General features: G+C 44.0%; 1 protein-coding gene across 1 annotated transcript in view; it reads left to right on the top strand.

Annotated features, from left to right (window-relative positions):
• LOC105382715 (dynein axonemal heavy chain 6) overlaps positions 1 to 15,683 on the top strand; it is a 72,404-nt gene extending 56,721 nt beyond the window's left edge. Inside the window, exons 49-69 of the mRNA XM_048632418.1 lie at positions 14 to 125; positions 475 to 600; positions 2,624 to 2,784; positions 3,227 to 3,368; positions 3,743 to 3,928; positions 4,604 to 4,776; positions 5,141 to 5,321; positions 5,624 to 5,803; positions 6,380 to 6,613; positions 7,049 to 7,195; positions 7,545 to 7,732; positions 8,273 to 8,474; positions 8,845 to 9,085; positions 11,161 to 11,361; positions 11,715 to 11,956; positions 12,185 to 12,367; positions 12,915 to 13,016; positions 13,198 to 13,350; positions 13,769 to 13,963; positions 14,335 to 14,479; positions 15,137 to 15,683. Coding sequence (XP_048488375.1) covers positions 14 to 125; positions 475 to 600; positions 2,624 to 2,784; positions 3,227 to 3,368; positions 3,743 to 3,928; positions 4,604 to 4,776; positions 5,141 to 5,321; positions 5,624 to 5,803; positions 6,380 to 6,613; positions 7,049 to 7,195; positions 7,545 to 7,732; positions 8,273 to 8,474; positions 8,845 to 9,085; positions 11,161 to 11,361; positions 11,715 to 11,956; positions 12,185 to 12,367; positions 12,915 to 13,016; positions 13,198 to 13,350; positions 13,769 to 13,963; positions 14,335 to 14,479; positions 15,137 to 15,366 — 3,724 coding nt within the window. The 3' untranslated portion in view covers positions 15,367 to 15,683. The remainder of the gene's footprint in view (positions 1 to 13; positions 126 to 474; positions 601 to 2,623; positions 2,785 to 3,226; positions 3,369 to 3,742; positions 3,929 to 4,603; positions 4,777 to 5,140; positions 5,322 to 5,623; positions 5,804 to 6,379; positions 6,614 to 7,048; positions 7,196 to 7,544; positions 7,733 to 8,272; positions 8,475 to 8,844; positions 9,086 to 11,160; positions 11,362 to 11,714; positions 11,957 to 12,184; positions 12,368 to 12,914; positions 13,017 to 13,197; positions 13,351 to 13,768; positions 13,964 to 14,334; positions 14,480 to 15,136) is intronic.
• The last annotated feature ends 133 nt before the right edge of the window (positions 15,684 to 15,816 follow it).

The following is a 15,816-nucleotide window of genomic DNA, read 5'->3' as shown; positions in this document are numbered from 1 at the left end:
GTAATGTCCATAGACATAAAGAAGCGGCGGCCGAGCTGAAGAGTGTGATGGCAGTTCTGCGCGCGAAGCAGAAAGAAGTCGAGGCTATTGAAGCCGCGCTTGAGAAAATGAAGGACGAACTTAAGGTCATGAGAAAGATACATTCTCTTGTTTTATTATCTGTCCATAAACAAATATGAGTCCCGCGACTATACCCACTAGTGTCAGCGCTCCGATCACTTAGACTGCAGGGTCCTCATATTTTAGATCTCCTTTAGGCCTTACTATACTATGTTTTTAATGTCATGCAAAACATAAGTATGTACGTAGGATGGTTTAATGTTAGGTTTTGTATGTACCTAGAATCTCAAAAACTATCTATCGTGCCATGAAATGCCAAGAAAAATACTAAAAAGCGCTTCCGAATTATTTCCATGGATCCATAGATCGTATTAGAGTACAATAGAGGTACATAACGTGCTTATTTCCTCCCAGACGGTCGAAGAGGAGCGGGAGCGGCTGCAAGCGGAGTGCTCGCTAGCTCGGGCTCGCCTCTCTCGCGCCGGCCAGCTCACGCACGCGCTGGCCACCGAGCAGGCGCGCTGGACCAGCAGCGTGCAGGTAATCCTAACTAATATTATAAATGCGAAAGTACTGTGTCTGTCTGTCTGTCTGTTACTCTTTCACGCCAAAACTACTGAACGGATTTGAATGAAATTTGGTATACATACGGTCTAGACCCTGGGAAAGAACATAGGCTACTTTTTATCCCGGAATTCCCACGGGTAAACTTTTTAAGGCGAAGCGAAGCGCGCGGGAACAGAACAGCTAGTAAATAATAATAAATAATTTATTGATCTAAAAACATGTAAAAATATACATCGAGTGAACACTAAAAATATGGTAACATTTGCCACCTAAACTAGGTTTAAGGCCTGTAATATAGGTGACAAATAAAGTGTAATATAGGTACATGGCAGCAGCTAGAGCAGCGTGCAGGTACATGGAACAGTGGCTCGGACGGCATAAGAGGTGGAAACTAATGAAAATCAACTAGCCGTCTTTCGTCTTTTCGCATTCCACACACTCTGTGTGTCCACGTATGGTTCTATCAGATAGCCGCCGAGGCGTGACAGCCCAACTAACATCGTAGCGTTAAAAAACTCTCATATAACTTGTATAATGGTTCCATTCGAAAATTAAAGTGTTAAGACATAGCTGTATAAGAGTGTAGGAGAGTGCTCTAACTCACTTATAACCACGAAAGAGGCCCACGATTTTGAGAGTAAAGGCTTTAGAAAGTCTGTAAAACGGTGTCATTGAAGTGTTTAAGTTATAGAAAGCCTGTAGTACGGTGTCATTGAAGTGCTAAAGTTACTATTGAAGAGCGTTTAATCACTCTCAGCTAGAACTTTTACCGGTATAGTTGTGGTTGTAGAATGGTTATTTGACTCCCTGACTCTTATTTGTTTGGTAAAAAAGGGTTAAGTGAGTATGTTACCGTTTTTCGAATACACTTTTACCATACAAGATGTATGTCTTTGAAAATAATAGTGTCAACAGCAATCATACGCGACAGTATTAGAGATTAATACTAAATAACAGTAAATATAATATATTAACTTGACTTCACATGTTTTGTGAATTGAAAATAATATGCCATTGTAATTTTACTGTAATGTATACCATATTTCCCACCTCAATTTTAATGCGCTCCGAATTTATAAAGGATTTCAAATGAAACATAAGTAAATATAAAATAGACGACTCAATTTTGTATTTTTTTGTATCCTTACTGTATGTCCATTAGTTTCATAAATCGATTGGCATGACTGGAATGACAAAATTCACATAAATAAGTAAGTATTTTAAAGCAAAATATTGTTTATCCCAGCAATTTATAGGTTAGGTCACCAATGCAAATGGCGAACCTACATTTAAGACATATAGACTCACCTAAGTCATCTATTACACTTTTTGAAATAGAACACCCTTAGCCAAGGGTATTATGCAGTTTTAGTCGATCCGCACAGTCTTGCTTAACACCGTTACTTCTACAGTCTACTTGCCAAACGCAATAAGCGTAAGTTAAGTTAACCTTAAAGATTAAAACTGCATTGTTGAGTTTTCCAACACTGTAAGAATCTTGTCTTACTGCACTCTTGACAAAATCTCTTTTATAACCAATTCCTGCAGCCTAAAGTCAATATGACACCTAAAGATTTATATGAGTATTAAAGGAAACCACTTAACAACCATAAGTGTTAACAAGTGTCAGTGAGCACTCTTGTATAGCTTTAGGTTCTAGAAACAGTTTAAACCTATAACATCTTAATTATAATTGCTTCGACTAATACCATTTTAACACTTAAACCTGCTGTTAACACTAATTTCGTTTTTTAACTCATCTTTATCGCTTTATGTTAGAACTGAGATAATTATAACACAGTTATACAGGTTAAAGTTATAAAAATAGCTGTAACTGAGGGTAAAATGTTTGTTGGGAGGGACGCTGAGATAGCGTGACGACGCCGGGTGTTTTAATACGTGTCGTCACCCTGTGGTCACTTTGATACCTCCGGAATCACCCCTTTTCGGGTTAGTTTTTGTAACATCCTGTAATAATACCAATTTCGCTTCCCAGAACGCCACAGCCCGCCTCTCCTGCGCAACAGGCGACATGCTGGTGGCGTCAGGCTTCGTGGCGTACGTGGGGGCCCTCCCGGCGCACTACCGCGACGAGATGCGGCTGGCGTGGGGCGCCCTCTGCAAGGAACTAGGCGTGCCTATTAGTGGGAGTCTTGAGTGAGTGAAATATGTGACTTACTAACAAAATGAGGTTGGAGCTATCAGCTCTGATGACGCTCTCAGATGTCGTGTCGCAATATGACTACTGCTGGTTTCTTCGCATTTCTATGGATGTATCGTGGAAGTGTCTTATCGCTAGCCGCCCAAGTAAACTCATGGAAATAGATGTACTACTCTGTGTAAAAAGTATCGAGATTTATCAATAAAATACAAAATGTTTGTTATTCATCCAAATTTATTTTATTACCTTCAAAGTATGCTCTTTTAGAATCGATACATATATGCCAACAAATTATCCAATCATCATATTTTATACGCTGTTTCCAGAGTTGTGTTTAGTACTCACAGCGGAAGTATTAGACAATCAGATAGTATCCAGTAGCCAATAATGTTTGCTCATGCGGACCCAAATACCTTAATAAACATCTCTTCCCCTCAGCCTGGTCTCGATAATGTCGGACGAGTACACGGTGGGGCGGTGGCAGGCGCAGGGGCTCCCACGGGACGCGGTGTCGGCGGAGAACGGGCTGCTGGTCACGAGCGCGGGACGCCGTCCGCTCTGCATCGACCCTCAGGAACAGGTAATACAGGTTTCTGATGGGGTAAAATATGGTGATGTAGGGATAGGGATAGCTGCCATTAATGTTAAAATGTGTATTTTTCTGTCACCTAGGCCTATAGCACGGGGGGCAAGATGTCTGTATCTGACTCTCCTATTCTGACTGTCCTAAATGTTTTACCCTTGATTAAAGAGCATTTTTAATGCCACGATGTGTGTATAGGGCCCAGCTGAAAACCAGCGGTGCGACCTTATTATCTGTATTAGGACATGCTTAGCTGGTCCCTTTGTGCTACTCTAGTCAGCAACCTTTCTTTATAGTTTTCTCTATTTCTCGTTATTGCTAGTGCGGCCATCAAACATTAAATTCCTTCATCTAAATCCATCCCTCGTCAGGCAAACCGCTGGATCCGCAACATGGAGACCCCGCACGGGCTGCTCGTGACGTCACTCTCCGACCCCAACTACTTGCGAGTGCTGGAGCGAGGCATCCGTCTGGGGCTGCCCGTGCTGATCGAGCAAGTGCCTGATACACTGGAGCCCACTCTAGCCCCCGTGCTTATGACGCAGACTTATACACTGGTAGGCAAGCTTCTTCTTATGCCTAGTATCCACTTTGGGCGAATGAGCCGCTCAAGTGGAGACGCCTGAGCACACCAAATCCGAGCGCGCTGAGGCGTCTCCACTTCAGCGGCTGAGCAGTTGAGCATGCTCAAAGGCATACAAGGCTTTAGAGTGGTTAAAGAATAGCGTGTTTGTCGTGACGTATACGGTTAATTCGGCGTACTAGCTTATTGGTGCACTAAAATTGTACGCTTCAAAAAAATGCGCTAAGACATATTTTGGTGTGTTGCCAGTCTGATGAGGCGGACCTTCACACAGGTATACTTTGTAAAATATAGGAAGAACCCTAGGACGCCAATTGACTGATGCTTATACCTGGGGAATAAAGTTAATTAAAACCAACAAAATATGATATAACTATAATGTGTATTGATTTGACCGCTGTCTACGATATGTAAAATATATCCTTCCCTTCTTATCCTGGTATGTAAGTACCACTAAATTTTTTTGTCAGTCGTGAATTCCATAAATGTATATTGTAACACCCCCTTTTGCAGTAACAATTTTAAAAGGCGGGCCATCTTGTGTTAGGAGTAAGGATTCCCTTACTCCGAACACAAATTCCAATGGCCCGCCTTGAGTAAGCGAATGTTTTGTGTTTAGCCACCTCTCTCAAAACATTCCCCTGCCCAGGCCGGCCGTCTGCTGATCCGCTTGGGTGACTCGGACATAGAATACGACCCGGCGTTCCGTCTGTACCTGACTACCAAGCTGAACAACCCCCACTACCTGCCTGAAGTCTGCGTGCAGGTCACGCTCGTCAACTTCACTGTGACGCAACTGGGGCTCGAGGAGCAACTGCTTGCGTGAGTCACTTGCGTCTTATTTGTAAATAGTATAGTTGTGTCTACCTTTACTACCAGGGGGCCGTGAGTTACCTGCGTCTCACTTGCTACTATATGATGATATGATGATAACATTCAAATACAATATTCATATAGTGTGTCGAATACATCTGGAAGCTCACCAACAAAAATCCACTCTGGGTTATTCTTTAAGTACACCAGACACCTATCAAACTTATAACCCCACCCTCGGTCGTCTTATAACAACGCAATAATGAAAAATATTATATTTAGTTATTAGTTATATTATTGGACGTAAATTAAGTATTTATCGATGGTCAAAACATCAGTACCAACACCACATTACTCCCCCTTCTCCCCCCAGCGACGTAGTGCGTCTAGAACGGCCGGAGCTCGAAGCTCAGCGTACGGAGCTCATAGAACGCATCAACGCGGACCGCGGCACCCTGAGACAGCTCGAGGACAAGACGCTGCGCCTGCTGAACGCCTCCTCGGGGAATATATTAGATGATGAGGAGCTGATTGATACGCTTAATGAGAGCAAGGTATGGAGGTTTGAGAGTAAAAAATGAGCTTTTTGTTTAGGGTGCAGGCTTGTATGTAGGAGGCATTCTAAAGAGGGAGAATGACAGTACCCCGTAAAACTGCTCTAGACGATAAGATCCACAAGATTACTTGAATAGATAAAAGAAACATTGAGGAATCCTCAGTAGTAAGTCAAGTTTCTTTCACTATAATATGACCCTATAAATGTTTTAGGGGCAACGCTGCGTTGAGCGAACGCTCGTCAATGCTTCCATTTCGGAACAAAAATCAGTACCTTCTTTTCTCTATTCCCCTGTGACAGGAAACATCCGAAATAATCTCCGTGCGTCTAGAAGAGAGCGAGTCGACGGCGCGCGTCACTGCCGCGGCGCGCGAGCGGTACCGCGAGGCTGCCTCGCGAGGCGCCCGGTTGTACCTGGCCGTGGCGCTGCTGGCGGACGTGGACCCCATGTACCAGTACTCGCTGTTGTACTACAACCAGGTCAGTGTGAAGGGCTGCGACACACAAACACGATACGACATACTCGCAGGTGTTCAATGGGAGAGAGCGAGAGAGTGGCACGACGCGACGTCGTATCGTTTTTATGTGTGCCGGCCCTAAGTAAAGGCTTGTACATAAAATTGCGTTGTGATGTCCCATAGTAAAAATGTGCAACTGTTTTGACAGTTTTTCAGGGCAGGAGGTACTGTCGCAGGTTTTTGCGATGCGACATCACATCGCAACGCAGTTTTGTGTAAGCTCTAAGAGGCTAATGACTGCCTGATGATGGTTGGTATTGTAGGCTTCAAAGCCTCTGCCAAGGTTGCTTGGTGTTGATTCACCCTATTTTGCCTGGGAGCAAACGCTTTGCCTTTACGACGGCTGGTGATCGTGAAATACTTGGAATGGAAATTTACCTAAAAATATAAGGAAATTGACGAAGTATGAGTGAATTTACAAGCTTGGAAAAAATATACCTACCAGAATTTTTTGAACTTTCTCGTGACTATAAGAGCTAGGGCTTCCTTCCTATTACCGTCCTGCCGTCACCCTACTAACTACACCTTCCCCATCCAGGTGTTCAACCAAGTGATAATGACGAGCGAAAAGTCTGACATCCTCGAACAACGCCTGGCGATCCTGCTGAGAGAGATAACTCTCGCAGTCTACCGCAACGTGTCTCGCGGCTTGTTCGAACGACACAAGCTCGTGTTTAGCTTGTTGCTGAACATGGCTATAGTGTTGAGTAATGGGGAAGTCACGCAGGAACAGTGGGACTTTCTGTTGCGAGGCGCGGCTGGGAGTAAAGTGGTGAGTTTCTACATTTTGTCTTATGATTAGAGTGATTTGACCGTTGGATAAGCGGTTTCTTGTGTGTATGGGAAGTGTTTCGTCCTGTGTCAAGTTTTGTCATTGTTGTGCAATGATGGTCATAGCTGGACATAGGCCTCTCATACATCATAGTTTCAATCGCATACGTCCAATCAGGACGAAACATTTTAGGTACTACATCTTTAGTTCTATGGCAGTCTCAAAACAGCTTATGCTTTTTAAAACTTAAATTGGTAATTATAAATAAGGAATTTATACATCAGAAACATACACTTTGAAAGTACATGTAAAAAGGTTTTCGATTGGTGCTCCGATTAAGAGTTAAAAAAGGATCAGGTAAATTGTTAGTTCCATAATTAGTTTCCAATCCACGCATCAGACATCGCCCCATCAACTTACACCCACTGTTCCCAGGTGCCTCCCAAGAAGCCTCCCCTAGAGGCCATGACAGACGGCATGTGGCTGGCGGTCCATCACCTCGACGAGATGGAGCCGCGCTTCGCCGGCCTGGCGCACGACTGTCTCAGGAAGATACGTGTGACTGTGGGGGCGTTCTCTGTGGTGACTATACACTGATTATGTATGATGTATGATGTCTTGATGCTGGGCAAAAGGGCACTCTATGGAACTTCCACCTATCATACAGAGAAACAATCTGCAAATGCGTTAAGGATCAATCATAATGCTTTCTAGGTCTTTTCGTTACTTTATCTGTACTCCTCGCCTTTAAATTAAGTTTATTTTGAAATTATTTACATTGTAAAACGGTTTTTATCAATCACCTAAAAAAAGGATTCGACAGCTTTAAAAAACTACCATGCCTTCTATCTTACTACATTTTTTTGTGCTTTATTTATTGACTTAAAAAAAATGACCCTTTCGACATCACAAATAAACCCACTCTCCCCAGGACATCCACATCGACAAGTCCTCGTCCTCCCCACCAGCTAAGGACTGGAACTCGCTGCCTCCGTTTCACAAGCTGATGCTGCTCCGGTGTCTTCGTGAGGAGAAGCTAGTGTTCGCAGTAGCACAGTATGTAGCCGCCAGCCTCGGGCGGCAGTTCGTGGAGAGCCCGCCGGTGCAGCTGAACACCCTGTAAGTGACCGTTGCCTGAGGATACAGGGTGGAAAAGAGATGCTCTCGAAAATAAAAAGCACGTGATCTACGGATTAATCTGATAATCTTTACCTTTCCCAAAGGGACTGATCCTCGGAAATCAGCTTTTTCCGATCTCAAAATATGAAAAACAGATGCTTATACAGACATTTTGTATGATCAAAAAATCACTTCCAGTTCCAATGGTATGTTTCTTAAAGAAAATAGTGCTATTTGAAAAGTAGACTACCTAGTTACATGGAAAAAATCAGGAGCATCTCATTTACACCCTGTTTGTAACTATGCATTTAAAAATTGCTTTTGTGAGTCGATACTCTACCAAATCAGCACGATACACACATGTATCGTGTTGACGCCGTTTATCGATACAGTATATCGTATTGGGTTCCGTTCTATCGATACACATATCGATAAGGCACGGTCTCGCTACGGACACGCTTTTTGACTATATTATTGAAGACAGGTTAGCATGACTGTGACTGTGTCAGATGTCTCCACATATTCATTTACCTGTTCCAGTTACAAGGACACATCGAGCTCAACCCCGCTAGTCTTCGTGTTGAGTCCTGGATCAGACCCGTTCTCATCGTTCCAGCGGTTTGCGGAGGAGGCGGGGATGCGCGGGCGAGTCGCCAGCGTCTCACTCGGGCAGGGGCAGGGCCCGGTGGCCGAGAAGATGATACAGGCTGCCCGGGGGAAGGGCGACTGGGTGTTCTTACAGGTGATGGAGTAGGCTTTTATGGTTAGGTATGGCTGTTTGAAGATTTTCACTGATTAATTTGGGTTTAAGTTCTGGGATACTTCATCGGATCTGAATACTTTACCGTATCTAGGCTTATAATTGGGCGAGATGCTAGACTTTGAGGACACCAATAGTCCAATATCCCAATCCCTATTCTATTGTAATGATCTAAGCACTTATTTATTTATCGGTGACCAAGACAAAGCTAGGTTAGGTAACAGTTAGTTATGAAATGTTAGTTATGGGATTAGCCAGTCAGATTAGCTGTCATTCAATGCCCTTTCCAGGGTGCGCTGATGTACAAACTCACTAGTAAGCCCATGGACTCACGACAATCTATTTCCCTCAGAACTGTCACCTGGCCGCGTCATGGATGCCGACGCTCGAGCTCATAGTGATAGGCATGACCCAGGACCCTGGCTCGCTAGACCCTGGGTTCAGACTGTTCCTCAGCTCCATGCCCACGCCAACCTTCCCCGTGGCTGTGCTGCAGAACTCTGTCAAAGTAACCAACGAACCGCCCAAAGGACTGAAGGCCAATGTGAAGAGGTCTTTTGTGGACATGGACGTGGATTTCTTTGAGAATCATGGTGAGTTTAGTTAATGTATTTCTATGGATGTATCTTTGATCGTCATGTCTAGGTACCATATGTGTGGACTAGATCCATAGGACTTGATCGGACGCAGGTTCATATCCGGCTCGTAGGACCATGTAAAAGTCCAGATCAAATAGTCGTGACGTTGACATAAGTCCTCTAATCTAATATGTATTCCTACTCATAACTCATGTAACTATACCCAAATTCTGTAACATTAAGAGTGCGTTGCACCATTTAACTTTAACTATTACAAACGTCACATCGTCTGTCAAAGCATCGGTTAAGCGAAAAATTGGTTGCACCATTCAACTATGGTTAAAATGACGTCATAACTTTAACGATAACCATAACCACCCAATGTTGGCCGGTTATTGCTTTTGTTAAAGTCATGTAGCTGTCAAACGCATTGTATAACCTCAAAGTAACAATATTACGTACAAATATTAATATTAATAATTCTTATCATGTCGCTTCTACGTGAAATAGAGCTTGAAACAAGTTCCTCAGAAATTGAGATTGAGGTGGAGTAAGTACGGAACTTACGAAATATTAAGAGAAAGGTGTACTTTCAGAGAACTGATAGATTCGCAACTTGGGATGAGAACTCGTTCTTGGATAGGTTCCAGAACTCAAAAATGTGGCTCGTGTGTTGGCTTTAAAACTAGAACCTTTCTTACTGCCTCCAACGACGAAGTAAGTACCAATGCGCCTATTATTATGTTGTAGGTGTAATGATCATCTTCACCACCAAATAAGCGTCCATTTCTAGCCATGGGCTCTCCCAAGGAGCGAAGCAACACTGTGCCCTCGGCCTTCCTTATACAGCCACTACCAGCTACCGGCCGGCTGCCGGTCCAGCGCAGCAATCTAATATCAATGTAACCTACGTAACTCTTTAATTGAATAACCTTGTTTTCAGAAATTTTGCAATCACTCAAATACAGCAATTTATCAATGAAAATAAGGACAGAACTAAGAAGAGTGCAGCCCATTATAGTGGCTACGCCATAGCTGCATAATACATATATTATGTAACAAAATGAGAGACCCTGTACCACCAGCTAGGTTTTTTTTTATGATGATTCATCATCTGATGAAGAGGAACCTGTCTATGCAGTTAACAGGAATGTTAATAAAAATAAAATATTTCAATAGATTACATCGTTAGTTTTAATTTTGTATAATTTCAACTTCATCAGCCAATAATCATCCACTGCTAGACATAGGCCTCTTCCAAGGAGCGCCACAACACTCGGTCCTCGGCCTTCCTCATCCAACCACTACCCGCCACCCGCCTAAGGTCATCAGTCCAGCGGGCAGGAGGGCGTCCCACGCTGCGTTTACCTGCTCGTTTCAACTTGTTAAGAATTAATTAATAATAAACCTGAGTCTACTTTGTCGCGGGTTTTATTGATGATAATCTTTTGGTCAATATTTGGAGGAATAACAGACTTAGGTCCTATGACATGTTGACTTTGAGTGCTTTGACAGAGAATGACGGCTACAATGTACTCTGTGACGGCTTCAGTCCGACAGCTAGATTTGGTATTGCCCTACATAAAAACGTTTCCCACAATAACTTTAGGGATAATTATGTCTCAAACGAATAGCAACCCTAATAACATTAACAATGACGAACGAAGTGATGGTGCAACGCGTTGCAGTAAAATGTTAACTGTAACGACTCTGTCATTGCTAAGTTTAACCTTAACTATTACGATAACCGGGATGTTGATGCAACCCACCCTAAATGATTTTTACTTTTATTTTTCTGCAACTTTAAATCTTATGACACTAAATATACCCTTACCCTTTAGCACATCAATCTAGATATGTGAACCCACCAACCCGCATTGGACGTGTGGGAAATGCAGTTTTCAGGGAAGGAAGGCAGTTTAGACCTAGGGGATATGCACAAAGGTTCCATTCAAGAGAGCCAGGTGCAGGTACTTACACCCCCACAGAGAATAGAATAGAATAGAATACCCTTATGCTAACTGACCCCTTAAAAAACATGTTAATTCCACCGAAACTCATGACAATATTATCCTGTCTTACCATTCCAGTCCTCGGCCAAGAGTGGCGCACACTCCTCTTCGGCATATGTCTGTTCCACGGCGTCGTGCAAGAGCGCAAGAAGTTTGGCGCCCTCGGCTGGAACATAGCGTACGAGTTCAACGACACCGACCGCGACTGCGCACTGATGAACCTGCGCATGTTCTGCGAGGCCGGCGTGGTGCCGTGGGACGCCCTCGAGTATATTACCAGTGAGATATGGTTGTTATTTTGCTTAGTGTGTAGGATTGGCATAGTGGTTAGATAAGAGATTATTGTCCAGGGTGCGCCTATAGGGTCAGGTGATCATGTGACATCACTTCTCTCCTGGCTCCTTTCCCGAAAACGTAGAAGGTGATCTTTCAGGAAGACAGATACCGTATTGTACCGCGCCTTTCCAGAAGTGTATTTCTAGCAGTGAATGGGTTAGGTCAATGTTTCGTAGATGAATTTTGTGGGCGGGTAAATTTGATAGCAGCGTTGCTTTTGTTACATATAGCTTTGATCTGCTGATTAAGATAGCTCTTCTCTATGTCTGTCTACAATTAATCTAAAAAACCTCCAGGTCAAATAACCTACGGCGGTCGAGTGACAGACGCGTGGGACCAGCGTTGCCTCACCACAATATTGAAGAAATTCTTCTCCCCGCCTACCCTCGAGGATGACTACACCTACTCGCCTTCCGGGGTGTATTACTGCCCTAGGGCGGAAAAAATAGTGGACTATAGGAAGTATATTGATCGGTTACCAGATATTGAAGATCCGGAGGTGTTTGGCATGCATGAGAATGCTAATATCGCTTTTGAGGTAAGGAATATAGTTTTTTTCCGAGATAGGTAACTAGTTCCTAGTTTCATTATTTTTTGACTCAATTTTGTAAATGTACAAACCTAGCTACTTATAAAGGTACCTAATATTTAAACAAAAACGTTTATTATTATTATTATTTATTAGATTAACTTTTTTGTCTTTCGTTAGTGTAGGCAACGAATAAACTTCTTTATTACCTTCTAACTAACTTCTTCCACCCTCCAGCACAAAGAAACCTGGTCCCTCATCCACACAATCCTGCTGGTCCAACCTCGCAGCGCGGGGGGCGCGGGGGACGCGGGGGACGCGGCGTGGCGCGTGTGCGACAGCATACGAGCCGCGCTGCCGACCAGAGTGGACGCGGAGAAGATCAGCCCGGGGCTGTTGGAGACCGATGCTATGGGACAGGTAATATCCATCCTGTAGCACAAGGAGACCTAACTGTCTACGCTGCACTGGTCCGTTATCGTCGTCGACAAACTCTTTCGCTGTTTTTATCGCCAATTGCGATAACATATCTACGTCGATAGCAGACCCGTGCAGGGGGACTGGTCGCTGAGACACAAGACACTAGCAGTACAAGACTGCCGACCAGGGTGGACGCGGAGAAGATCAGCCCGGGGCTATTGGAGACCGATGCTATGGAACAGGTAATGTAGTTGTAGTTGAACAGTTATTTTCAATCCTACAGCACAAGAAGACCTACTGTCCCCGCTGCACTTGCTTGTCCGGCTTGTCCCGAGGCGAGGCGATTACGTTACGAATCCCATTAGTATGCGTTGCAGTAGGGAGTTTCATACAAATAATACTGAACGCCTTGAGTTGATATGGTTGCGTTCCCTTTCCGAGTTGGTATAAATTATGTGCAGAGACCATTAAATAACGCTTGACCGTATTTATTTGAAACATTAGGAGACAAAGTGATTGTTAAATAAAACTTATGTCTTCACTCCAGATGCACTCTCTGACGACGGTGCTCCTCCACGAGACGGATCGCTTCAACTCGCTGCTGCGAGTCATCCATTCCACGCTCAACGAACTGCAGAAAGCTATTAAGGTACTATACTTTAAACGCCCTGCTGATCACTGGAAGAACGTTTAACATTGGTAGAGACTTCTTTCTATATCAATAAACTTTCCTTCTACCTGCGATCCGAGCAACAGTAGAGGCTACCAAACCAAACCTTTTCCCACATTATTCACCGCCGTACTCTATTTCCACCATCCCTACTTCCCAGGGCGTGGTGGTGATGTCGGAACAACTCGAGGAAGTGTTCGCTTCATTCTGCGACAACCGCGTGCCGGCCCCCTGGCGGCGGCGCGGGTACAACTCGCTCAAGACGCTCGGCAGCTGGACCCACGACTTGGTGCTGAGGATACACTACATTGAGGTATAGTTGACCAAGTTATTAGCATGGTTTGTGCATAAGTTGAAAGTTTGGACAGATTTGATCTCTCTTTCTTGCGCCAAGTTAAAACCGTAAAATTGGTATCTGGCTGGTGGTAGCGCACGTAAACAAAGTTCATACGCACTTACAAGTATTGTAGACGATTTTATCATAGATTTTCGAAGCAATGCAATGGAATATCTACAATTAATATAACTCACAAGACACAATAAATTGATGTCGATTGTGAAAGCACAAATTCTAAATTTAAAAAAAATAAAAAAATTAAAAAGTCTTTATTGACACCATACTTAGTGCTGTCGAAATCATTATTTAGATTTTGAATATTTACAAAAAACGTGCCTGCGGAACTTCTGAAACTAAGCTACTCCGTTAAACCTCAACCCACGTCCCCCCACAGAAGTGGCTGACCGAGGGTCTCCAGCCCAGCAGCTGGGTCTCCGGGCTCTTCTTCCCGCAAGGCCTGCTCACGGGCGCGCTGCAGGCCTACGCGAGGAGGTACCGCGTGCCCATCGACGCGCTCAGCTTCGACTTCGTGCCGACCAGGGTGTTTGTCGCACAGGATGATGTGTATCGGCGGGAGAAGGGGGATAAGGTTTGTGAGATAGTATATGCAGGTGTTGGTAAAGTGGTGACTCAGGTCATAAAACACTTTATTTCAGAACGTCTGGGATTTCGTAAAAAAATACCTACATACTAAACTACTTATCATAGTAAAGTCACGTGATCAACACAGTTTCTATGGACAACTAATCTTTTTCTCATGAATTTTTAGAAGTCGTAGATGATGATCCCCTGAGTCAGCCTTTCCTGGCTTACTATACCTTTTTGTACAGCCAGAATGTATGTATGTAACAATGAGCCTGAAGTGCTAAAACTAGTAAAATTGCTCTTGCTAAACACATAACTAACATTATACTTTTGTGTTATATTTCGCTTCTAATTCTACACATACTGTTTCCTCAGGCGTCGGCGTCGTCAACAGCGGTATCATCACCGTCGGTTTACGGCGGGCTGGCCCCGGCGGCAGACGGGATCCACGTGCACGGGCTGTTCCTAGACGCCGGCCGCTGGGACGCCGCGCGGGACCTCCTGGTTGACCCGCTACCAGGTCAGACTTGACATGACTTTGTCTATCCTCAAGAGAGCCAGAGACATCATACGATGATATAATGGGGACACCCACGACAGGGTTCAGAGAAAAGACAAAGCAGCAGTCTGCAGTCTGAAAGATGTGAAATTTTTGGGGTCTGCGCTTCAGGAGGCTATTCTAATACTAATGTAGTCCAGCTAGTGTTTGTCAAGCAAGCTGAAGCTGAAGTGGCAGTGGGCTGGTCATATCTGCCGAAGAACCGATAACCGTTGGGGCATACGAGTTCACGAGTGGAGACCACGAACAGGCAAACGCAGCGTGGATGCCGCGACTTTAGGCGGGTAGCCGGTAGTGGCTGGATTAGGAAGACCGAGGACCGAGTGTTGTGGCGCTCCTTGGGAGAGGCCTATGTCCAATAGTGGATGATTATTGGCTGTTGGATAGTGTTTGTCATAGTCAATAGTCAGTCGGGTTTTGTTTTGAAACGGTGCACCGGCTTATTATTGTTATCCAGGTTGGAATTTTATCGGAGAACTTGCCGACGTAAGATCACAGTAGTGATTAAATTCCACCCCGTGTAGCTAGTACCTAAGGTTAGGTGCATTCAGGATACCGAACCGAAGCTGTGACAAAAATTTGCTGTCAATGAACTTTCTAACAACCCTTGCTTCCCAGGTCAAATGAACCCTCCCCTGCCAGTGTTCTGGTTCAAGCCGGTGCGTTCTCTCCCGAAGCCCGACCCCCGCTACGAGGCCCCGCTATACAAGACAGCGGAGCGGGCGGGGGTACTGTCCACGACGGGTCACAGCACCAACTTCGTACTGGCTGTCCTACTGGCCAGCGCGCAGCTGCCCGACTACTGGATCATTCGAGGCACGGCGCTGTTGACGCAAGTTACTGATTAGTGTTGTAGTGTTGAGGCTGAAGGCTAGTAGGCAAAATGTTGGCCGTAAAGTGAGTTAGCGGTTTACTATACCGAATGGTGACGATACGCTCGCTAGTCTAGTAACGGGCGAACAGTTTACCTACTAGGAACGCAGCCTTGACTTGCAAATTATTCGCCTGCATATAGCCTGATATTGCATATTCGTTCGATGTGAATATTATATTGAGTTTGTAATCGAGCTTTCTTGACTTGTAACGTGCCTACCATTATGTATGTTAATATATTATGTATATTTAGATAATGAAGTTACTTTGTAGGATTTTAATATAAATATTATTATAGTAATTATTATATAAATGTTTTTATAAAATTCGATTAATGAATTATGATAATCCCAATGTAAACAATAAGTTTTTCTGTTATACATAGAAATGATGAATGACTGGATTAAGTTAATTTTAAAGAGTAT

This window comes from Plutella xylostella, chromosome Z, assembly GCF_932276165.1.
Source record: "Plutella xylostella chromosome Z, ilPluXylo3.1, whole genome shotgun sequence".
NCBI classification, from domain to species: domain Eukaryota; kingdom Metazoa; phylum Arthropoda; class Insecta; order Lepidoptera; family Plutellidae; genus Plutella; species Plutella xylostella.
This window is presented reverse-complemented; position numbering and strand designations above follow the sequence as displayed.